Source organism: Zootermopsis nevadensis, unplaced genomic scaffold, assembly GCF_977971745.1.
Source record: "Zootermopsis nevadensis isolate Lab colony 2312 unplaced genomic scaffold, Znev_1.0 Znev_ptg000021l, whole genome shotgun sequence".
NCBI classification, from domain to species: domain Eukaryota; kingdom Metazoa; phylum Arthropoda; class Insecta; order Blattodea; family Termopsidae; genus Zootermopsis; species Zootermopsis nevadensis.
In genome coordinates, this window is record NW_028259153.1 from 5,199,076 (window position 1) to 5,225,286 (window position 26,211).

Consider the following 26,211-nt stretch of genomic DNA (forward strand, 5'->3'; position numbering starts at 1 on the left):
CTGTGTATCACTCTGTATTGACCCTTTGAACCTCTTCATGCCCTGGCGTGATAACTCTGAAGCACTCAGGTCTGGGAATTCCTCTGCAAGAGCATCCTTTTCTTTTTCATACCATTCAAAGAAGGTGGGTAGTTTTTTGGCAGTTGTTCGCACTGCAGGTGAATCAGCTGGTTTGAGTGCTGACAGTGTTGTTTGTTTAATCTGTTATGCAAATTGCATGTTCCAAATCACACAGTAAAAAACCCAACATGCCATACACACAAAAGTTTTTAAGAGATCCAGTTCACAACAGTTTAGTTGAAATTAAGGAATTAAATTACATAATGAAAATGTTAAATATACATGATAAGTTTAAGTTGAATCTCTAGACACCAATTTCATTCCCTGAAACTACATAAATAAAATTCATGTTTTATATCAACTTTCTCTGAAAACTTTGCAGATACTAATGTATGCAAACCATAAATTATATGGAAAGCAGTGTTTTTTATCTGTGCAAGGACCAGTTCACATAATGACATTAGTTTTAATTAACACAATAAAAAACAAAATTTCTTGGCAATTTAAAAATATTTCACTGCAAATGTACATTTGAAAAGCATGGTGTATTTCAGACATATAAATGTTGAAAATTTTACATCTATACTTTGCACATACTGCTCAGCGACTGCACATTTTCCATTAGTTCAGACTGTGATCTGGGATGTGACACTATGCAGTCTAGTCAGTAGTTATCCAAGTTATGGAGAGGCATACTGCCTCCATCTTCAAGGTTTCCATTGCATTAACAACAACATGAAATAAACTTTTATCTAGCACAAACTTCATCTATTTGATGAACCATTTTCGCAAAGACAAAAATGGACACACCACATTTCTCTGTTGACAATAACACAGAACATAACTATTTTGTGTAGAGGATAAAATTAATGCCATATTTTAACCTTGCAGTCACATTTAATGCTAGGCTTTTATTTATTCCAGTAAAATCTTAGAGTGTTCTCACACCAAAAATATTTCATGTCAAATTAGATAATGTGATGATTATGTACCTTTGTTTTTTGTGGTGGTGGAGGCTGCTCCAGAATAGAATTACACTTGTTTTTATCGGACTTCTGCTGTGCATATAAAGCATCAAGATTTGCCAAACCTCTGCTGCTTTCTACCCTGGCAACTGACTTTTTAAATGGATTAAGTCTCTTTTGACCCAGAGACATAAGCGGCTTGATCTCTGTCTGAGCCTCACATTTCTTTTGTTTTGTAGCTGCCAGAAGCAGACTTTCTGACTCTGGATTAAGGGAAGAAAACATCAACATGATTTAAAGAAATGTAAATGCAGTGTGACTCAATGAGGATCCCAAAATGTGATAACAGCATTATCAATTTGTAGGGATATTATATGATTTTGATTTGATTTGATTACATTGAGGGACTCAGATTTTATGCATTACTAAAATGTACTTGTATATGATCACTTTATCACCAGACTAAACAGGAATTCCAAGAAAGTCTATGTACCAACACAGACAAATGTATAGATGAGACCATATTAACATTAACCTACATCGGGGTAAGAAAACTACGAGGCGCGTCCACAAAGTAAGTTTCCCACTCGTCCCACAGCTAGCAAACCTTATATTGCGCGAAGCGACTGTGCGTACGTGATAGAGCAATGACGTAGCATGGCGCATGCACTAACGGTACTTCCCGCGTTCTCACAGTAGCATCGTTGCAGCTGTTGAAGATGGAGGTTCTTATTCCAGCTCCCGCCGACTGTGAAGTGCGGTCAGTGATAACGCTAGGCCACACACGGCTCGACGGACAGCAAGTCTCCTGCAGGAGTTCAGCTGGGAGGTGTTTAATCATCCACCCTACAGCCCGGACATCGCTCCCAGTGATTTCCATCTTTTCCTACACCTCAAGAAATTCCTGTCCGGTCAGCGTCAGCGTTTTGAGAATGACAGAGAGGCGGAGATGGTTGTCACACAGTGGTTCCAATCCCAGGCGGCAGACTTCTACGACACAGGTATTCAAAAGTTGGTCCCACGGTATGACAAATGTCTCAATTCCGGTGGCGAATATGTTGAAAAATAGCTGGACACTTGCTGTATCTGTTGCAATAAATATTTCCATGAAATTGTGTTTTGTTTCTGTAAACGGCCCCAGGGAAACTTACTTTGTGGACGAGCCTCGTATAATCTGGGGAACTCTTAATACTTCTGGGCACTCCACTCCACTATTAATTACCATGATGAGTTACAATGTCAAAACAATAGTATAAAACTAGTTACATTACCTGTAGATGCATTGGTAGCATTTTCTAAAAGATGATTTACTTTGGTACCATATGTACTCGAGCTCTCTTCAAGGGACATGCTTCTAGAAGGCAGAAAACGGGACTCCATGTCTGATGCGTACCTAAAATAAGCATAATACCGCTCTTGCTAATAGAATTAAGGTGTAAGTCATGTGTCATGTGCTCTTCCCTCATAATACAGGCTGTATGACACACATCATACCCCATCGGGGCCCAATGAAGTCAAAGATACAGGATCTTAACCCCCTTCTTCATCCACAGATCATCATACCTCTCAAGGAGGTTGATAGATCCATTTGTATTAGCCGTCCTCTTTGCAATGAAGTTCAGAACCATCTCTATCAAATAATAATATCTATTCAGGATATTTCCTGGTCCTCAAACTATAACAATGTGAAGATATCCGTCTTCTGGGTTATTGCGCTGTGTAGTCTGGTCGATGTTAACCAACGTTTCAGAGGTCATACTGCCTCCGTCATCAGGGCGATGAATATGCCAATATCTAGCACCTCACATCCTATTGGCATATCCATCGCCCTGATGACGGAGGCAGTATGACCTCTGAAACGTTGGTTAACATCGACCAGACTACACAGCGCAATAACCCAGAAGACGGATATCTTCATACTCACCGCTGTGAGAACCTCAAGTCTTACATATAACAATGTGATCTATGGTAAGACCTTTACTAAGTTTCCCCAGGTCTTCAACAAAGAATAAGTTAAAATACTTTACCTTAATGTATAAATATTATCAACTTGATCATTCTGGAAGCCTTGTTCTCTCTCGTCCACCTTGCGAGTAGCCACTTCTGCAACCTTATCAGCAAGATTCATTTTGCCCAGTTTGGATGCATACTTCATAGCAAGTTGGACCACATGATGTGAGGGCATCAAATCACAAATCTCAACAGCTCTGTATTCAAATCCACTTCTGCATGCTAGCTGTAAAAGCACATTTTCTTCTGTATGAATGATGTACCAAGAAATAGATAATTCAGTTTAGGTATACACAATATTTTGGGACCTGAATCTTCTGACTCCAAAACTTCCAGCAAATTGCCTATTTTTAAAATTTGTTTTACTTCATTGTCGTGTATGTGGCAGTAGCTTGGATACGAATACCAGGTCCTATTGATACTAGTTTTAGTGGTCTAATCATAAGAATATTAGACTAACACTAACAGGATTCTGGGATATACCCTGACCACCGAAATAATGAATGAGATGAAATGTTAGGACTGAGACAATACCTAAAATTAGGCCATGATCATTCATTTCATATCCTTTCCTATTCATGACTCATCCCACTATTTTACACTATGTAGTTACTGACAGCATGAAGATTTCTGTCTTCTGGGTTATTGCGCTGTGTAGTCTGGTCGATGTTAACCAACGTTTCAGAGGTCATACTGCCTCCGTCATCAGGGCGATGAATATGCCAATAGGGTGTGAGGAGTTGGATTTTATAGGCAGGGAAGTGAAAGGTATAGCCTGCCCCGAGCCAATGGGAGCAGGTATGGGAGTGGACCAATGGTAGCACGTGGGCGAGGGTGGGAGAGGGAGAGAAAGGTGAGTGTAGTTGTATGGATAAAGGCCCTGAAAAGGGCCGAGTTAGTGGTCTGGTTGGTTCTGGCGGCGCACTCTTGCTCGTTCTCGGAGTCCTCGGAGTGTGTGGATCAGAGGCTTCCAGGACCGGCTCAGGTGAAGTCCATCTTCCCTGTTAAAGTTATCAGGATGAAGTTCGATCTCGATGGCTTCCCTGATTAACCGGTCCATGTAGCCGGTTTTTGAGGAGAGGATAGCAGTGTCCTCTAGCTGTATCTTGTGCTCCAAGTTGAAGCGGTGTTCAGCAACCGCAGATTTCTCGGGCTGCCCGAGCCGGATGTGGCGTTCGTGCTCCTTGATCCTGGCCTCAACGGAACGGCCTGTCTGGCCGATGTAGACTTTTCCGCACTCGCAGGGAACTCTGTATACGCCAGGCGTCTTCAGTCCTAGGTCGTCCTTTACCGGCCGGAGAAAACTGGGAATTTTCTTTGGCGGAAGACCAACAGACTTGATGTCGTGCCTGGCCAGCAACCTGCTTATGCGGTTGAAGGTCGTCCCGACGTAGGGCAGGAAGGCAACCGAGGCTGGTTTTTCAGTAGGCGGTGGCAGCCTCGCAGGCGGATTGAGAGCTTTCTGAATCTGACGGTTGCTGTATCCGTTTTTCCTGAAGGTGGTGGTGAGTGCCTCCAGTTCACTCTGTAGGCTGTCGTGGTCGCAAAGGGCTTTAGCCCTGTGTACCAGGGTCGAGAGCACGGCCTGTTTGTTGGACGGGTGGTGATGGGAATTGGAGTTGAGGTAAAGGTCGGTATGGGTTGGTTTCCGGTACACCTTGTGGCCTAATGAGCCGTCAGGTTTCCGGTGAATGTCTATGTCGAGGAATGGGAGATGACCGTCCTTTTCAGTTTCCATGGTGAACTGGATGCTCTCGTGAATGCTGTTGAGGTGGCTGAGGAACTCCGCGAGCTTGTCAGGGCCGTGGGGCCAGATGACAAACGTGTCGTCTACGTAACGGAACCAGCAGAGGGGCTTGAAGGTCGCCCCGTCCACCGCCATTTCTTCAAAGTACTCCATGTAGAAATTGGCGATGACAGGTGATAGTGGGGAACCCATAGCCACCCCGTCGGTCTGTTCGTAGAACCGGCCGCCGAACTTGAAATATGAAGAGGACTCCGAGAACGAGCAAGAGTGCGCCGCCAGAACCAACCAGACCACTAACTCGGCCCTTTTCAGGGCCTTTATCCATACAACTACACTCACCTTTCTCTCCCTCTCCCACCCTCGCCCACGTGCTACCATTGGTCCACTCCCATACCTGCTCCCATTGGCTCGGGGCAGGCTACACCTTTCACTTCCCTGCCTATAAAATCCAACTCCTCACACCCTATTGGCATATTCATCGCCCTGATGACGGAGGCAGTATGACCTCTGAAACGTTGGTTAACATCGACCAGACTACACAGCGCAATAACCCAGAAGACAGAAATCTTCATATTCACCGCTGTGAGAACCTCAAGTCTTACATACTGACAGCATCTTTAAATAGAGTACTGATATGAAGACAACTGTGGGCAGTGAAGCACAGTGTATGTGCACATGCAGACTCATAGTATAAATGAAATATGTGGTGACCCTTGTCCTCAATATCTTGCATACTTTGGTACACACTACATCCAAGCTCAAATATCCATTTTACACCAGTGAATTTAGGCTCTCAAGTAGAGACAATCATTGGTAGTTCATGTGGCCCATGATATGTTTTGTTTTGTTCTGTTTTACCAAGAATCTCCCAAGTTTCATTAAAGTCTATTAAAGTGTTCAGGTACTAACCAAACAAGCATACACAGTGTTCATAATGCATTATTCCCATTCCAAACATGAGGAATAATATCAACATAACTGCTTAATCAAAAAATAATATCAGTTAATAGCTGATCTTATACATTATATTAAATTAAACAAAGACTGCTAAAATACCCAGTCTTTAAAAGGTAATCTAGTGACAGTTATTTAGAACAGCAATTATAAATGATCACTTCTGAGTCTTTGGATAAACTGACAGAAGTGTTATATGTACCCACATCATAGTAACAAAACTTACCGCAAATAACTTTATAACTGTCTCCTTTATACTTCTGTCCAGGGCATCCTTATCATTGAATGAATCAAGTCCCATCTTGCACATGTCACCAGTTGTTGAACATGCAAGTTGTAATCGCCAGAATCTCTCCTCCATAACACTCTTCTCTGTTGTTGCCTCACACATCGGTAACTATGGCATGCACATTACACTAATGTTTATTTACCACAAAATGTTGCAAAACTTGATGAGAAAATTGACGACAAAACAGATTCCAAAGACATCACCATGCTGGCTAAAAATATTCTTACATATCCTCCAGCTTACTAAAAACTCTATAATTGTGTAAAGTGGGGCAAGAATATAATACTAATGAAAATATGTTGTACAGATATTGTATACAATTTTAGAACAATAATATGGATGATTGCAGTTACCCCTGCAATGCAGGCAGCAATCTAAACCTGCAAACTGTGTACCTAGAATATAGAAAGGAAAAGGTTAGAGGAAATTACACAATGAAAAACCTCATAAGTTACTCTTTAAAATATTGTTACAATATTTAAATCATGAAGGGTAAGTTGGGTAGTCATGATCTATAAGGGAAATATATATAAATAATTTTGGTTGGGAACCCTCAACTAATGAAGCGTCTGTCCACAGATCATGAGAAAAACCCTGCTGGGGGAAGTTGTTTCTGGTGCGGTGCGGGTGGAATGTTACTTATCAGCTGGACTAGAGGGCTGCTATTGGTGGGAAGTGTGATACGTCAGAGTTTTACGCTACTACACACAGACTGAAAACATCAAACCGTTAAGAGTAGCGTGTAGTGAGTGTACCTCTAATGTGTTCTGCAGGTGTTGCCATAATATTCTAGATTAAATCACTGTGCCGCTGTAAGGTAATCTTAAAGCTGTACCCATTAGAACACATGAAAGCCTGTCGTCTGTTGTTCGTTCAGTGGTTGTAGAATGAACGCTTTTAGGATCGGTCGTCACTCACCGCGAAATCTTGCGCATGCACGTGTATAAAATTCTTAGCAGGGATTTTCTCCTGTCTGGACTGTATATAGGACACCAAGGTATAGAATTAAGGACTTAAAACTAATCTTAGAAAATATGGTGTTAGGGTGGGGAATGGATTGTACTGGTTATGGATAGTGTCTGATAGTGGGCTTTTGTTCTGTATAATGCAGTCAGGATTACTTTGACCTTCAAATATTCCATTTCTGAAGTGCCCCCTTTTTGTAAATTTAACTTGTTATAATAATAACCATGAATAAAATGTGTTTCCTTAAAATATCATAGATTATTACAGAATCTAACATGAATTTTAAAACAATTTTGTTACTTTAAAAATAAGTAGTGTTATAATCAGAACTGAACATGTACCCACTGTACACAGCATGTGATGATACTTTCCTGCAAAATCAAATCTATATTTATAATCAAACCCTAAAAATATCTTAAGACAAATCAATACAAAAATGTTATTCGATGAAAATACATAATACTACAGAATTTTACATTTATTACACCATTCAAAGTAATTTTTTCATCTTAAATATCCTTTAAAATGTGACTTTTGATGAAAATTAAACCCTTTACCTTCAGTGAAATCTCTGCAACAGCTGGTCGAGGAGTAGTAGGCGGATAATATGAGCCTTTACAAAGAACACAGCGAACATTCTGGCATTTTTCGCTTATCCCAAGCACAAAGTAATGATCTGATTTTCCTTTACACTGCAACAGTTGTTCAGGTTATAAGCACACAAAACAACACAGACCCTTTCTGAACTGTGAAATATGTTTCTTGCATAAATTAGGTAATGATAAAGAACCAACCAAACAGGTCATTGCTAGAGTTGTTTAAAAAATGATAAACACACTAACATGTTAATGTATGCTGTCAGTGTGTCCTTGGGAACTTTTGAACCATTTGTCTTTGTTTTTAATTTCACAAGGTCATGTGAATATTGTACTTTTCAAATCCCTAACAAGGTATTTTCTTCTGTGGTTGGAAGAACATGAGCAGAATTAAACAAAGGATTCTAAAACTTAATCTTATGACAGCTCTGTAAAATACGTTATGCCTTCTTTCCTGTCATTTGTATTTAAAACAGAAAATACCATTAACATGGTAACAACACAAACTATATTATTAATTTCAATGTTATTACTTCAACTGATAAAACACTGTGTCAGTGTTAACTTAGTCACTTGCATATAGGTGGCTTGTAATCATATTACCATACTTACCCAAATAAGATGTGCCCCCAAAGAGATGCACACACATCCCAAATTTTTATAATGCATTTAAGACAAACATTATTACTTTAAATTAATGCTAATAACTAAATTGTGATTAATTATATTAATTTCACACTCTAGAAATCTACACAAGCATGTGATGGCTGATAAAACCAAAATAGCATGAAGTAATGAAAAAATATAATTCTGTACTTACAATTACTGGTAAGCTTAACTGCTGCTATTACTGCCATCTGAGAAGATCTCATCAACAGTATTTTGAAGCACTAAAATTTTGTTCTTTGCACACATTATGAAGCCTTTGTGCAATACTTCTTTTTTGCCTTGAATAGATTTTTTTTATATATTTCCATCAGCCAACCTCAGCTTGCAATGAAATCCTCAATTATAATTTCTTTTACAATTTATAGAGCCTTCAATTGGCACATTTCTCTTGACACCACACAACCATAATGCAACCTTTCATTTAAATATAAAAGTAGTTTTCCTTATACTTAAAATTCTGCTTTTTTTCTCATAAAATGCCTGCCAGTGACTGCTACTTTGTAGTGTTTTTTTTTTTTTGGGGGGGGGGGGTGGTCACAGATGCAACTTTCACTTACTTTAAACATTCTGACCATGGGACGATTCCCTGTTTATTTTGCTCCTCATAAATTTTTCAGTTTCTTACAGACAGTAAATGATCACAGGCACTTTGTTTCATTCATTTCCAGCAACTGTATTTTACCACATCACTTATCCTGGAGTCTTAATTGGGGGGACAGGGAAGGAAGGAGATTAGTATGAAATTCACTGCACATGTTATGCTCAGTATTATTCTTCAAAATAGCATCTCTGTTGTATGCACAGTATGTTTTTTTATACCTGTGAATACTGGCTTTACCATCCTGTTGCATAAACAAAGCTCTAACAAGCTGAGCCAAAATCAATTCTATGGAACACACATGCCAAGTAAACCAACATGCATAATTATACTGAACTTAACAGAATTGAAAACCTGCTGCAAATGAAACACTGCAGCTGTCAATGTTATATATCAATACAGCAAAGACTGTCTCGCAGTGATTGACAAATGTCCCCCCCTCCCTCAATCCTTCCTCCTGCAAGAAAGAATAAAGTTTTGAAAGTAATGCGTCTCACTTTTTGACTAATGGCTGATACTTATTGGGTGAATAATGTGCCAATGTGAAGGATCTATGGAATGTAAATAAATTCTATTCTATTCAAGTCTTAAACTGCATCTTGTCTTCTGATGTGCAGCACTCTGTGTTACTCAAAATGAATCCTCAAATATGATGAACATCTAGTTCTATTGGGAGGGGGGGGGGGATAAAAAAGTGCCAAAGGTATTTAGAAAATACAGTATATCTTCCTACAGAATTTTTGGAAAGTTACTTCAAACATTATTAAGAAAAACATGTACACATATGCATCAACCTTAACAACGTATTTTCTTTTGCAAACCACTCAAATAACAGAAAAGAGCAGCTCAAGATTAACTATCTAATTAAATAAGTATTAGCTTCAGGAAAAATAGCGATGTGCAATTTCTGGTAATGCAAATAGTGCTTCCAACTTCTTGTAAATGAGAGTTTTCATCATTTGTTTAATTACCTATTAATTTTTTTACATGTCATAATCAGAAATAAATCTGCCATCCACTATTTGTCATTATCCTTTGAAATGACAGCAGGACCATAACCTAACATATCAGTATATGAAAAAATAATGAAGGAAAACTAATGCTGTTAAGCTAAGTAAACAGTATCTCTTGCTTAATGTTTTGTGCTGTAGATTGTGTTGCAGATTGCATTTTTACTTCCACTCATTGTACAGCTTGTATATGATTATTTGAAGAAGAAGAAAAACTGCTGCCAAATAAAGGTATAATATATGAACATTGTAGCAAATAGAGACAAAGATGTATAAAAGGAATCTGTCAGAGTAGTATCTGTCTCAGATTCCATCTACTGAGAAGCTCAAATTATTGCTAGTAAGGAAATAAATCAGGATAATAATTCATAGCTGCAAAAGTCTAACTACTATGTATTTACTGGGAATTACATATTCATGGCAAATTGTTAAATCCAAATTAATTCAGGATCAAAAGCAACATGGTTAATATGGCAAACCTGCAGAGGCAAGCCACTTTTATATACAGTATGAACATTACTGGTTGTAGTTGAAAAATCAGCAAAAATGAAATCATACATATAAACATTAACTGATTAGTAAATATTATACAGGGATAAATATACATACATGAGCTTGAGTATCACAAAGAGGAAGCCAGAAACTTTTCCTTGAAAACATGCGAATAATTCCAGCTGAGTCTAATGTAAATGGTGTTCCCTCATCAGAAAAGCCTGCCCACTTCAAAGTTGATTTTGGCGTCATGGAAAGTGGCTGAAAAGCTGTAAGAACCTGTAACTGTCCTGAACCCAGTGAAAATACAGCGAATCCAAGACTCTGGTCACCTGGAAGACCTGCACAACAAAGTCCGATTAATATGAAGCCTAACTGATTTATATTGCATGGTGTGAGTATTTCTAAGGCAAACTGTGTGGAAATGAGTGAAATCTGGTTTTATTTAGAAAATAAATCCACTCACTGAAAAATTTGAAACCTTTATCATCATCCACTTACACTTCAATGAGGGAGGACTGTCTTATAACAAAGCCTTCATTTCTTGCCATCCTTCCACAAACACTCTTTCATTATCCATTCTCTCCCTGCTTTAATTTTCATAACTTGCATGTCCCCACCTAACATTCAAGTAGGCTAAACAATGTTGATTATTTTTCTTGTATTTATAATGTAGTCTATGGAATCATCTTGCTTAATGAATGAACTAAATTTGTGTCTTCTGCGTGTACTTCTGTCAACCCTGAGAATAACTCTGCTCTAGTTCTTTAACTTACCCATGCCATTGTGGAAAACAGTCAACAGTCTGTTTCTGTGACCAGCAACACATACTACTGGACCTGGCAGAGAGACCACTTCTCGTTGAGTTCCTGCAACAGTGAACAGCCGTAGGTTTCTTGTGTCAGTAGCAACAGCAAGCCAACCTTTACCAGCTGCAATTGCCAGGGCCTCTTCTCCTTCAGGCAGGTCTACACTCCACTCTTTGCTGCCATCCCATGAATTCAACAGCACACATACCACTTTGCTGCACAAAGTAATAATTATGTGAAACAGCTGTTCAGAAAACTGTATGCTCAGATAATACTCTACATGACAAATACTTCTTCCTATCCTCATTAATTCATTAGCTTCAGAACCTTACAGCAAATCCCAGTCTATAAATCATGCAAGGTTTAGACTTCATGACCTGGCAGTAAACATAAACATATTCACTCTTTAATGGTGATACACACATGAAAGCACAGTTGAAGGACCATTGCTTGAATGGTAAATCTATCCAATTCCCTGGCCTGGCATAAATTAAATGCTATGGTGTATAAGCTACACAATGCATACAGCTGATTCCAAGCAAAGCATTTAGAGATTTCAATGATTAAAAAATTTCTTTTTATATTCATCCAGTTTTGTTGGTCAGGCAACCCAGTACTAGCCAGACTGCATTCCAACAGAGCATATTACAGAAACAATCATTCTTTTATCCTGAAGATGGCTGTCTTTTGAGTTACAACACTGTATAGTCTCATAGAAGTTTACCATTGTTTTAGGCTACTTGCTGCTTCCATCATCAAGGTGCCCTGAGTACCTCTGAAACGTTCATAAACTTCTTCCGACTACATGGTTCTACAACCCAGAAGACAGTCATCTTCACATTCACTGCCAAAATCTCAAATCCTGCATTCTACAATCTTCTTTAAATTTAAGTATGAACATAGGCCTTTTTAGTTACTATTCATCAATGATTAAGGATACAGTAAATGCATTACTATTAAGGAACACTTTCTTCGACACAATGAATATGTTGACTCACCTAAAGGAATTTCAGAGACATACCTTGGAGCCTCATCCTGAATCTCACATGCCAAGACTAAAACTTCATCGGTTAATGTTGCCATGGTGTGTTTAAAAAAATTATTAATGTGCAGGGCATGATGCAAGGATGTGTCATGGAATTCCACGTCAACAGAGTTCTCATCTTCAGTGCTGTAACAACGTACAATGCCAACAGAATTCCACACCTGTAAACCAGCACAATTAAAGTTAAAGTGTGTACTGTGCATTCTTACAGACACTTAACAATTCCAACAGATGGAGGATGTAGACTTCAAAAAGTCATTTGGGAGAGAAAACCAATAAAGTTTAGTAAGGGCTGCCAAAATAAAATTTCTTCACGATCCATTCAACCATTTTTCCAGAGTGCATGAAAAATGGTGCATAATAACAATGAGAATAGGTGGAAAACCTCAAAACAAAAATGTAAAAGAAAGAATTCTCTAGAACAAATCATTTCCAAGATATCATGGTAAGTAGGAACTGTCAAATACAGCAAGAGTTGCACCAATCATAAGTAACAAAGAAAATAGTGATGCGGAGAGACAGACACACACACATGGAGGGTTGAATTAAGAGAAACTGCAGGTGACACTCATGAATAAGTGAGTTAATACAAAAGAATAGCATACATAAGAAGATGCACAGTTCACACATCAGTATATACAACACTTTAGTGAGCAGTGTTTGCCGACACAAAACACAGCAGATACATATCTAAGAGGACAGTATTTAACAGTAAGAGTTTCAAGTCCACCACGCATTCGCTGTCATGCAACCACACATCATGGAAAACGAGGATGCACGTTGTAATATGTTTGCATCAATGGTCGCCACAACAGCATGAAACTTTGCTGTCAAGTCTTCCATGTCAGACATTGGATCCCCACAAAAAATCTCTTTCAGGTATTCCCAAAGGAAGAAGTCCAGATGGTTTGGGTCTGGTAACCTGGCAGGCCATAATCCTGAGCCACCTGTCAGGCAACTGTGTGTTCAGGTGCTGTTGGATCTGTGAACTAAAATATGCTGGCACCCCTTCAAGTTGAAATCACATTACATTGAACCACTAATGGCATATGTTCGAGCAGTACCAGTAGCACTTCCTATAGGAATAAATAAACAATAAGCAGGACGACTGAGGTGGTCGGATAGTAGGTATGGCAAATCCGCACAATTACTAATGATACCAGCCCACAAATTAATGCTCCAACAAATTTTATAACCCACTTGTGCATTACATGTGGATTATGCTGTGCCCACAAGTGACTGATGAAAACACCTTCATGTGTGAATGCTGCTTCACCCAACCACACGTGCACCAAAAAGCCCGGATCATGTTCATATTCCTACAAAAGCCACTTGCAGTATTAGAGACAACAATCATAATGCACGAGACCTTGAGCCTGTGAGTAGTAGTATGGATATAGTCTTCATCATGGAGGATTAAATGGACAGTGTGTTGTTCAACACCTAACTTTCAGGCAATTCCTCATGTACTATGACATGGATTCTGTGCCACCATATCCAGAACCATCTCTTCAAGTGCTTGTATCTGGTGACTGTGCAACTGACCGCTATCCAATAGTGGTGTTGATAGGACATTGCCAATCTTCCTCATCCTCTCTTCCAACCGACAAAAGACATTACTGTCTGGATGGTGCGTGCTGGATACATGTCTGTGTACACCCTGGCTGCAGCATAGGCCATTACCACAAGCACCAAGGATCAAATACATACCTCAGTATTCATGGAACATGATGTTCAATTTACTTTTCCTTTCTTGCTGATGTCTTACTGCCATGGAATGATTACAGTACAACAGTTAGACTATTACTGTGCATTTAGTTTTGATCACTGTTTACTGTAGTGTCACAGGGAGCTATCTTTTTATTTACTGTGCTGTATATCACGCCCTATAACACTTGAATATCCCACAGTATGATTATTGTAATTGCCCCATTTGACAGCTATGTAAAAATTCCATCCAGAGATTTTTTAAGGAAATCATAATCAAACATAAATTACACTCATAGTTCAAGTAATAAAGCAATTTGGAAAGGAATTTCCTGAACCACATAACATAGATATATGCAGCAAATGCATGGGCATACTTTCAATCTTAAACAAAACCACCTTACTTTCATTAAAATGACACAAGGGCAAAATGCAGAATCAATCCAAAATTTTGATGTATTAACAAATGATGATGCAGGTAAAGTACCTTACACTATTTTTGTTTTACTTTATTAATCAAGCATATAGAATAAAGAGTTGATGAGCTACCTGACCCTTAGGGCCATTTCACACTGTCGACCGGTCGCCGGCGACCCAGTCACTGAACGACCAAAACCATCAGCGACCAAACGAGGAGACCAGTGCAGACAGAGGCCTCAGCCTCAGTAAAAAAAAATACTTTGGAAGCAGTCAAACAGTGTGGACGTCGACTATAATGATAAAAATGTGTCAAACAATTCCACAACCTCTTCCCACTGACTTTTTTTCAACTCCCTGTTTGCATAATCGGGACTTGCAAGGTCCGAAATGGCTCTTCGTGACTCTACAGCCGAAATAAATCTTTCAGTACCAAAAAGCATGATATACTGATCACTTGAGTGACATGAACAAGACGGGAGAAAACAAGAAACAATGGATATATCACCTCTCTGAGCTCTGGTCGCTGACTGAGTCGCCCGCAATGTGAACACGTGATTGCCATCTATGTATCTCGTGGTTGTTGGTCTCCTGTGCATCGCTCACTGCTTGTTGGTCGCCGGCGGCCATTGGTTGTGGTCGCCCTCGTGTGTGAGCTCGTACTTAGCTTTTCTACCTGGTGGTCGTTCAGCGACTGGTCGCCGGCGACCGGTCGACAGTGTGAAACAGCCCTTAAGTTCACTATGTAACAACTTCTGTCAGTGATATTATCTGGACTCTAGATATCAGGTGTCCAATTATTTTCCACATTCTGATCCAAAAATTGGCCACTTTCAAATGTGTCTTGTAAATACCAAAACCTACTCAATTTATATACTTTTGTCTGATAACATGAAAAATTCAAGATGTTAGGATGCTTGCATATCAGTACTAATCAGAAAAAAATTGTTCTTAATGCCTCTTTAACCATTTAAATCTGAAGCTCATCTAAACAGTATTTAAGAATTCAGTCTGCACTGCAAAGAAAACACTTCAAAATTGAAAGATCACTGCTTAATGTTGTTCCAGAAAATAACTGTTTACATTTATAATCACACAAAACTTATTAATACAAAATAAGCAGTAACTAATTATTGAAGCAGGTGGGACATCGCTAAAACTGGGTTTTATAGGGTTAATTCCAAATTCATATTTAATACATAGTGCAGCTACATGCATTTAAGGTTCTCACCATGAATCTGTGTTGCAAATGGACCGGTGTAGATGAAGGCTGAAATGGGGGCTGGAGATCACACACCGGAGCAATTCTGGCTACTCCACTTATTTTACTTTCAACATCATCATCATCATCTGCAACTATTAAATAAATCAAGTTACAAAATAAAGAAGACAACTGGTACTTTTTCAACTTTTCTAATTTCAGACACTTAAAATCAACACAGAAGATGCAAAATTTAAAGTAAACTGCAAGAGTTAAGTTGCATATTAGAAAGTGCCACAGAACACCTATTTTTATTTGATTAAAGATATACCGTTCTTTAAAATTCTTGACCATAAACACTTGGGAGTTAAATTTAACCATACTGCTGCAGCATTTGATTGTAGTTGAACATATCCACATAATGTTCATGGCAAATTCAACTCTAGTGCACATAAAAGAATAACATTCTCCATTAGATGAATCAGTCAGTAATGAAGTGTGTTAAAAATAACCAATACGACAAGATAGGTTAGAAGAAACAGAGATAGTAGAAATCTATAGTAGCTTTTCTCAGAAAACAAAACTTTATTTCTCACCCTCTATTATTAAGATTAGAAAATTAAAAATATTAACCTTTGCTCTCTGTTGGTCTATTTAAATATCACTAAGCTGTATAAATTCAACTATTATTATGAACTGGTTTGATTTTCTTTTATAACTTGCATAAAATGGAAGAAACATTGCTAAATATGGTGAAATATGTTCTGAGAGATCACAGTTCATCTTGTTTGAATACTGACCGTGTGAAATATTTTTCACTGACTGTACCACTATCGCTAGTAAGATTTGTAATAAGTGGTGCCTTTCTGCTTCCTGTCGTTCGGTAGAGAATAAAGCAAGTCCAAGGCGGTAGATATGACTTTGGCGACGTCTAAACATCTCTTATTGCATGCAGATATACGATGTATAAGCATTGGATTTCTTAGTATCAGAGCTATGCTTCCTTTCGCGCTGATTGTGTTCAAAAGATCAAGACTAAGTTTGACACCATAAAAGTGAAATGGATCGCAAACTGTAAACGATGAAGTCACTACACATACAGAATGCTTGATAAGAAGATGAATGAATATGCATATGTCAGTGGTTGATTGTTCTATGGGTAAACATTAATTTAAAAAATATAATTTCATACTAGGAATATGGGATATTTGTTTTATAACTTTATCACATATAAAATACTTCTATTCTAAGTAAATATGACAACTACACACCCAATGGTTTTCCTTCACTATATGATGTATGGCAAAACACTTTGTGTGGAGTACTGGCTTCTTTGGACAGGTGTCAGGATAAGATGACGTTACTCTCCTGCATTCTTTCGCTATTATAAGGTACACACAGTCTTACCAGGAAACCTAGGATAGAACTAGTGCAAAGAAGAAGGCTTGAATGATATGCTGACACTGTTTGCCAGCCTCAGTTTGACTCCAGATCATGTAAAATTCCATAAAATCTGTGGTGGGCTCAGCCCGATATAGGGCCGCAAAGGATTAATATGGACATTGGAAGTTTGATTCTCATTACCAGAAAATTAAATAACTTTGTCCAGACTGAATCAGTGTATTATGAGAAAATTTATCTGCAGTAAAAAGCCTAAGAAAATCTTTCCTATTCTTTGTAACTAGAAAAATCTTCCAAAATGCACCCTGGTGCAATTTGTTACAAAAGATCTGTATGATGTGTACAAATAACACAGCGGAGCATAGATTTAACACAGGACATAACATCAACTTTGGCAGTACTTAAGTCCTGGATAAGGCTACAGGATATATAGACAGTGAGATAAAAGAGGCTATTGAGATCAAGATTCGCTCCAGGAATTTTAACAGGGAAGAGGGAAGGCTTCACACTTACTCATTCCTGGGATCCAGTGATCAACATAATCAAACAATTCAGAGTTCACAAATTAAAAGACAGGCTCAAGCAAAGCAAGCAATTGACTCTGCCCACTAGCTTGCACTCAGATCCATGCACAAGTGAAGTGCAGGTATACATGTGGGTCACTTAGAATGAGGATGAAGACAGAAATGGTCCTTAAAACATCGGTAGGTTTTAATCACCCAACACGGCTGATGGCCCGAGCAGATTTTATTAGCAACAGCTACCATGAAACCTTCACAACATAAGTTGTAACCTTGTATATATCTTTTATTTTAAATATAAGAACACCATATTGAATGTGAGGGGACAAAATATTTCTCAGAATAGGTTGATTATTTGCTAATGCACAGCCTATTGACATATCTATTTTCAAAAACAGTGAGGGGGTTAAATATATACCACCCTAAACATACTGTTCACACCTGCATGGCTCAACTTGTCATTGTCACCAAAAAACGATGGCTGTGAAAGTTCTGCTTTGATCTTATCCAAGGAAATTACATTTTCATTATCATCATCATCATCATCATCAATTGGGTTCAGGTGGATCATGTCATCAACTGTCATGGTCTTCTCCTGAAACATATGGATGACAAATTATTGACTTACAATGTTAGAAACACAGGCATATATACGAGTGTGCCTATAAGCATATTACTGGTTGATAAAATTGTCAGCCTCTACCTAAAAACATAAAGTTCAAAATGCACAACTGTTATTTTATCTGTTGTTTACATACACATATATCAAATGTGGTCTCTCATTCTAAATGAAATACAGATTTAGGATGTTTCAGAACATGGTTCTGCAGAAAATACAGAATGTTCCACAATTATTCATTCAAAAAGAAATATCTATTGCAGAAAAAGCACTGCATATCCAGACGTGGGGGGAAAAAAAAACAAAACAAGATACTCAAAGGCTGGTAATGTTCTACTAGTTCTCAACATGGCAGAGGCTGTAGTGATAAGGAAGCTCTTGCCATGACAATGAGTTTGTAAAGTTCAGGTAGTCAGTGGGGTAGCTGGCCATAACACTGTCTTTAACATGACCTCAGAGCAAGAAGTCATTTGGAGTGACATCAAGGGAATTGGGTGGCCATGGTACTAGACATTCCCAGTCATGCCAGTTATCACCAAATGGTGAAGAAGTCATGTACCTCTCATGCCCTATGAGGAAGGACTTCATCCTTTTGGAAAACAGCAGTGGCAAGTAACATTGCATATTGTGTTGAATAGCCTCTTGAACTCTCGTTGCCCATGCATGACTGTTGTTTTGCATAAAAAATCACACTTTGCATTCTGCTGGATTTTTAGAGGTTTATCTATAAAAAGATTCTTTTCTGGTTGAATAATTCTAAAAGTGAGGTAATAACAGAAGGCCGGAAAAACTGCATATTGAGGAAATTTATAATGCACTCGTCATCAGATATTATTAGGATAATAAATCAAAGAGGATGAGATGGCAGGGAATGTAGCATGCAGCAGGAAGAAGAGAAATACATACAAATTTTACTTAAAATTATTTGTTGTCAGAACTTTTTCCATCGTCGGTTTTTTTAAAATTCACAACGTTTCGGAGGCTGGTTCTGTCTCCGTCTTCAGGTGAGAGGTACCTACTCTGTTGGGTCCCTTAGAAAGAGCTAGTCTCTGTCACTGGACAATATAAATCATGCAATAATTTCAACTTATCCACCCAAGTACAGGTTCTGTCAGTAGAAAAGTCGTTTAAAAAATAGACAATGGAAAAGGTCCTGACAACAAATAATTTTAAGTGTAAACTACTGTCGTCAAAACCCTTTAGAATTGAAATATGAATTTTAGTTTGAAAACCTGAATAGCAGAAACCACTTAGGAGACCTAGGCATACATGGAAGGGTAATACAGTAAAACCCCTCTAGTTGGACACCCTATATCCTGGACACCCCTCTATATTGGACACTTTTAATTGGAACCGGCGAATATCCTATAATTTTACATGTCCACAACACTCTATATCTTGGACACCCCTCTATCCTGGAACTTGAACACCCCTTTTGTTGCAAGTTGGACAGGTTCATGCACTTAGCTTCAATGCTTTTATGGGAAACATTTACAGTTAGTATTTTGTTATTTTGAATTTCTGACTGATGAATGCCTTCTACCTGAGGATTAGCTTATAATTGAGGGTGTGAGACTTTGAACCCATCATTGGAATTCTTTTGTTGAACCCTTCACTGGACTACAGTAGTATTGCTGGTACAGTTCTAACTTTGTCAGTACTGTGCTTGCAGCTGAGTTAGCTTGCAACAGTGTTAACAGAAATTGGATTTTTCTTTTTGCGATGGGGAAACGAAAATTGGTGGAATTAACTCTGGAAAAGAAGAAAGAAGTTTTGGATCTTCTGAAGATAGGAGAAAGTTGCAGGAAGCTGGCAGAGAAATACGGCATCTCAAAATCTACTGTTTCCAACATCAACAGCAACAGAGCCGCAATTACCGATGCGTGGGAAAAGAATTGTAATGCACACAGAAAAAGACTACGAAAAACACCTCATGATGAACTAAATGACAAAGTGTTAGAGTTTTTCCGGTGTTGTCGTGCAAAGAACATTCCCATTAGTGGCACACTTTTACAGGAGAAGGCTAGAGAAATTGCAACTAGACTCCACACCGAAGATTTCTCGGCGAGCAATGGCTGGTTGGATCGTTTCCGTAAACGAAATAACATAAGTCTGCACGTCCTTTCTGGCGAATCAGCTTCTGCTGATCTTCAAGCTGCTGAAGATTGGAAACGCAAACTTCCAAGCCTTTTGTTGAGATACGCAGAAGAGGACATTTTCAACGCGGATGAAACTGGATTATTCTACCGTCAACTTCCAACGCGATCCTTAATAGAAATGAGAGAGACATGTAAAGGAGGGAAGAAATCTAAGGAACGGATTACTGTTTTGCTATGTTGCAATTCGCGAGGAGCGAAATTAAAGCCATTAGTTATTGGAAATGCTGCACGTCCTAGAGCTTTCAAAACGAACAATGTGAAATTGGACGACCTTCCCGTAATTTGGTGTCACAACAAGAAGGCTTGGATGACATCTAAAATTTTTTCTGAGTGGTTGAACGAGGTCAACCTTAAAATGAAGCGGGCTAATCGGAAGATATTATTGTTTGTCGACAACGCTACAAGCCACGTCAGTTCAAATCTCTCAAACGTCAGTATACAATTTCTGCCGCCAAATCTGACCAGCGAAGTGCAGCCACTAGATAAGGGCATTATTCAATCTGTGAAACTGCTCTACAGGAAGCAACTAATGCATTCACTAATCAATGCTGCAGATAAGTGCAAAGACGTGACCGAATTTTCAAGAAGCGTTACAGTCTTAGATGCCATTCGGTGGATTCATGGTGCCTGGGCAGAAGTTTCTCCTCAAACCATTGCAAAGTGTTTCCGACATGCAGGATTTATGGCAGATTCCATTGAGGATGAAGAGGAAGGGATGGAAGAAGACAGTTTTCATGAAGAAATAAACTGTCTTCCTGAGGAGTATCGCAACCAAATTCCTGATGTCCAAGCTCTTTCAACGTTCGACAACATTCTAGAGGTTCACGACGATGTTGCTGGAACAATCGATAATGTGCTAGACAAAGTGATGACTTCAAGTGACGATGTGTGTAAAGAATCTTCAGAGGAAGAAGAGTTATCTATGTACGAAGAACCACCTACACATCAGAGGGTTTTGCAATGCATGGAAGAATTAGAACGGTATGGTTTCGCTCATAATCAACCAGCAATGGTTGAAACTTTATTCGGATTGCGGCGAAAATTAGAAAGAGGATGGGCAAATTCAAAGACAAAAGCAAAAAAGCAGTGTCTTGTGACGGACTTTTTTACAAGAATTAAGTGATATCATATGTTGAGCTAATGCTGTAAGTACAATTAAAAAAATACATTCTGAACATTTAAAATTTCATTGAGGCTGGGGTGTAATGTGCAACCATGAGAGTGGGGTTCAAAAGATTATTAATACTATTGTCATTAATTCTTAATTCAAGCAAGCCTACAGTAGTTAGATTATGTAAAATAGAATACATTGCCGGTAAACGTAAGGTATTGGTGCCCTTCTTTGAGCTTATCCATGTAAGTTTAATTTAGTGAAAACAAAAGTTATGAAAATTTAATTTACCCCTTTGATTTTTCTTATCAATAATTTCCTTTTTTGGGAAGGGCTCCATAATACTTCACAATTACCACATTGTCATTACACCACAATATGAAAGGATATTTTCCCCTTTCCCTCTATCCTGGACACCTCTGTAAGTTGGACACATTATCGTGGAACCGCAAGTGTCCAAGTTAGAGAGGTTTTACTGTATTAGACTGGATTTTATAGAAGTACAGTGAGAATGTAGAGTGGATTCAACTGACTCGGAACAAAGTCCAGTGGCAGGATATTGTAAACATGGTAATGAATCTTCAGGTTCCATAAAAGATAAGATTTGACTAGCTAACCAACTATTAATCTTCTCACTGACTCTACTCCAAGTAATCAGATAGTGGAATTGATTCAGTTCAAAAGTAAGTTAAGTTTGTGCTGAAGGCAAACCATGGTTGTTGTACATATTCATATTGTGCTAGGTCTAAGATGAATGTTACATTTAAATAACCTGGATATTAAGTAATACAATATACAAAAGTACTATTAGGGCTCGAGCCGGGATAGCTCAGTCAGTATAGTGACTAGCTACGGGCTGGACGGCCGGGGTTCGATCCCCGACGGGGGCAGAGGATTTTTCCTCTAGCCTCTGCGTCCAGACCGGCTCTGGGACCCACCCAGCCTCCTCTATAATGGGTATCGGGGTCCTTTCCCGGGGGTAAAGCCGGCCGGGGCGTGATGCTGACCACTCACCCCCATCTAGTGCCGAGGTCAAGGAAGAGAGAAGCTATACCTCCACTCACCCCAAACGCCTACATGGCGTATAGTGGGACAAACTTTACTTTACTATTAGGGCTCAATACATGAAATAATAAACATATATTCAAGCAGATAAAAATGAACCAAAGAAACAGTGCATTACATGAAGTATTTGAGATATGACAACCAAGTTAGCAACTAACATGACTGACTATAACATTTTATATAATACTACAAGTTAAAGGAGTATGTAACTGGTGAAAAGTGACCCAATAGTTGATATGTAAGATTTCCAGAACATAACTGAACAGAATAAACTGCTTTGTGAAGAAAAAAGGCAGATTCCAATCTAAGTTCAAGAAAGTGCTCTTCTCCATTACCACCCTAATGAGTTACAAGTGCAAATCTTCAAACACCTGACACACTTTAAATATCCTTTTACAAAGTAAATGTTGACTGCACTGCAAATTACTAGTTTCATGTATTTTAACCACAATGTTTTCAAGTAGGTGATGGGAAGACAATTTTATTCACCAGTGGGTTTCCTCCTACATTCACATTATTATTCAAAATATAATTTTATTACCTAAATTATTCTTTCATTTCACATCACCTTTTTATGTTGTAAAGTGTTAATTATTTTGCATGCCTCAATGGCCTTGATATGTTATAATTTGTTGCATATACAAATCTGGTGTTATAGACATCAAGTGACATGGCTGGCCTGAAAAGATTTTATTAATGACATCCACCATGAAAGCTTTATGTCATACATCAATGCACAAAATCATAAATTATTTGCTCTTGTCTTTTGTTATGCATTCATTACACTGAAAAATATTTGAAGTAGATCTAGATTTTTAATTTCATATCACAATAAAATATTAATGACCTCATCCTTCTTCAATTTTTGTATGTCCTACCCACACTATACAGGCAACTCTCGATTTACGCTGGGGATGCGTTCCTGGATGAACCGGCATAAATGGAAACTCTTTTTATAATTTAAATCAATGGGAAGTCAATGACATGCGTTCCCAGCACCCAAACACTGACGAGCAATATAATGACATTACATTTAAAGTTCTGAAATAACGTAAATAAAATAAAGGGAATTTAAAAAATATATTTTATACACTTACAATCGGCAATTCGTTGGTCCCCGCGAATGACTGCAATTCTTTCATGTGATTGATGTGTACAGTCATCTCTGCTGTTATGCGATAGTTGCATTCATGTAAAATGCCGACCTATAGAAAATCGTGTAGTAAAAATAACCCCGGTACCTCTGCATAGATTAAATTAGTCCTTTGAAAGTTTATAGCGCCAGGAATGAAATTTCATAAGAGCAAACTCGCAAATGCAAAAGTTTGCGTTTCACAAACAGCTTTTACCGATTCATCGATCTCATTGGAGCAAATTCGCGTTAACGAAACATACGTAATTGCAGAGATGACCGTATTTATAATTTTTATTCAAAATCAGCGAAGTAAGAATTATTATTTAGTATAAGAATCAGTACGAGAATCATTGTAAAACGTTATAAATAATAGAAAAATAATTTTTTTCTTCACTTTTTGACTTGCTGGTTTCAAAAGCGGCATTATTCTGAATCAGCACAAATTGAACCGGCCCAAATCGAGGGTTACCTGTATTTAGATAATTTATTACAATAATACAAGTTATTTTATGTAAAAGCACATTAGACTACCTGTTTTGAGGCCACAATTTTTCCACTATGTGAAGAACTACCCACATATTTTCCTCTCAGTGTTTTATTGTATGGAAAAAAAAAGGGACTGCATTCAATAATAATACATGCTGAAGATGAAATGGAAAATATACCATATTCTGCAGACTGCAAGACATACCCAGATTTTAGACAGAAAATTTTAAGAGAAGACCTGTTACACATTGGTCTGTAAGATGAACACAGATTTTAGGAAGCATTTTCCAAGACAAAAGCATTTTATATTCTGTAAAATATAACAATACATCAAAGTACAGTAGTTGAATTTTCTGAGCATTCACTTAAAGAAACTTACCTGTGTAACAGATGAGTTGTCTTGAGAAGCAGAAGGTATGCAATCCTCGATAGTGCCCAACTGGCCCATGACATCACAATAAGCAATCTCACCGTTGCCACCTGGGTTCCATGCCAGTCCACAAATTCTGTATCCACGATCATGTCGAGTGCTCATGACACAGGTATGGAGGTTCACATTCCACACACAGATGTCTCCACCTGATGTACAACCTGCCAAATAGTTGCCGCAAGGAGAATATGCTGAGATTGAAAAATCCTGTAAACCAAATATATTTATAAATGTAAGACAACTGGCCCATGCTGCACACATACACAACCTAAGAATATACGTAATTAATTTTCTTTGGTAACAACACCTAGTTTCAGCATAACCTTAAGCCAATTTAATCTGTTTTATATCCTTACAACCTGTACTCCCCAACAAAATTTTTAATATTTCCTTCCCATCTCTAACTCATTATTCCAAGAGGCCATATTTCTAGAAATTTCTCCACCAAAAAGGTATATAAAATCATGATTACCACACCCAAGCTACATGTCCTGCCCATCATAATCCAAATTATTTTCTTTAGGACTCAGTCTTCACATACCTACTTTCTATGCTACTCTCTTAAAATAAGGCCATGTTTCACAGTACTACCAAATGAGTGAAAAAAGATTGTTTTTGTATCATATTACAATGTAATTTTGAAACTGAACAGTATTTGTTATAATTCTTGTTAGGTATTTAAATTCTGAGAGAATTTCTTGTGCTCCAAAATAGTGCATATCTATAAATATTCATAAAACATAACAGGCAGCAGGGTGATATTTGACAGTGATATGTAATAATACAGCCAGATGCCATTATACATTCTGTTTACTCCACTACATGGCATGGTGAAAGTGCATGGAAAGTGTCGAGCTTTTACGGAAAGTGTGTAAGGCAGTGACCTCATGAGATCAGTATCTTTAAAACCGGTGTTAATCACATTCTGCATTATGCAAAGTGGAAACAATACTTATTGAAATGCTGTATGCCACAAATAAAGATGATTCAGATCAACAGCTTTAATTTTGAGATCAGTTTCTATACTTGCTTCATGAAAATGAATTTCTTCTATTTAATTATTTAGCCTAAATATATTTTAAAATTTAATTATACTGTTCTATCAGTCAGCACAATTGTGTGTACCAGGCCAAAGAAAATCCACACATAGGCTTAAAAACAGTTAATTACCATGGAAAACAGTGAGCTGTAATCCATCTTCCAGAAGCATCGCTGGGCCATTTTTTTAAACCATTTTATGCATACAATAAACACTGCATGAGGGTAATACAGATTAACAGACATTATGCAATTGTTTTTCTACATTTCCTCTGTGATTAATATCTAACCTGTTTCACTTGGTCGTGAGAAAAAGATAAGACCTTATTCCATGTCTCTCTCTCATAGATTCGAATCTCTTTTCCATGAGGCACAGCCAAATAGTGTCCAGTCTTGGGCTGCCATGATGGACGTCCAAGGCACTTAGCTGCCAAGAAGGCATTGCATACAGGAACACAATTCCACGAATGCACGGTCTGGGTATCATCAATTGTCCATACACGTACTGTCCCATCACAGCTCGATGATGCCTATAAAAAATTATTTTCTTCATTGTAAATTACATCATTCAATGCAAAGTTCAGCAAAATAATACATACCATAAAAAAGAAAATTTTAGCAAACTCAACTCTGTTTTAAGACAACACACACACAAAAACACAAGGATAAGAATTATTTTTTTGTAGGTCTCCTTGTCCAATTCTATAGCTA

General features: G+C 38.1%; 1 protein-coding gene across 3 annotated transcripts in view; it reads right to left on the reverse strand.

Annotated features, from left to right (window-relative positions):
* The window catches only part of Ctf4 (Chromosome transmission fidelity 4), a 33,780-nt gene that overhangs the window by 2,165 nt on the left and 5,404 nt on the right, over positions 1-26,211 (reverse strand). The window contains exons 5-17 of one of the 3 annotated variants that reach the window (XM_022076941.2): positions 25,791-26,030; positions 24,412-24,669; positions 17,890-18,052; positions 15,566-15,690; positions 12,187-12,371; positions 11,133-11,380; positions 10,474-10,697; positions 7,549-7,683; positions 5,963-6,133; positions 3,053-3,261; positions 2,297-2,418; positions 1,053-1,288; positions 1-201 (exon numbers count right to left, since the gene is read on the reverse strand). In XM_022076941.2, coding sequence (XP_021932633.1) covers positions 1-201; positions 1,053-1,288; positions 2,297-2,418; positions 3,053-3,261; positions 5,963-6,133; positions 7,549-7,683; positions 10,474-10,697; positions 11,133-11,380; positions 12,187-12,371; positions 15,566-15,690; positions 17,890-18,052; positions 24,412-24,669; positions 25,791-26,030 — 2,517 coding nt within the window. The remainder of the gene's footprint in view (positions 202-1,052; positions 1,289-2,296; positions 2,419-3,052; positions 3,262-5,962; positions 6,134-7,548; positions 7,684-10,473; positions 10,698-11,132; positions 11,381-12,186; positions 12,372-15,565; positions 15,691-17,889; positions 18,053-24,411; positions 24,670-25,790; positions 26,031-26,211) is intronic. The other 2 variants (XM_022076940.2, XM_022076939.2) reach the window with 2 other exon arrangements.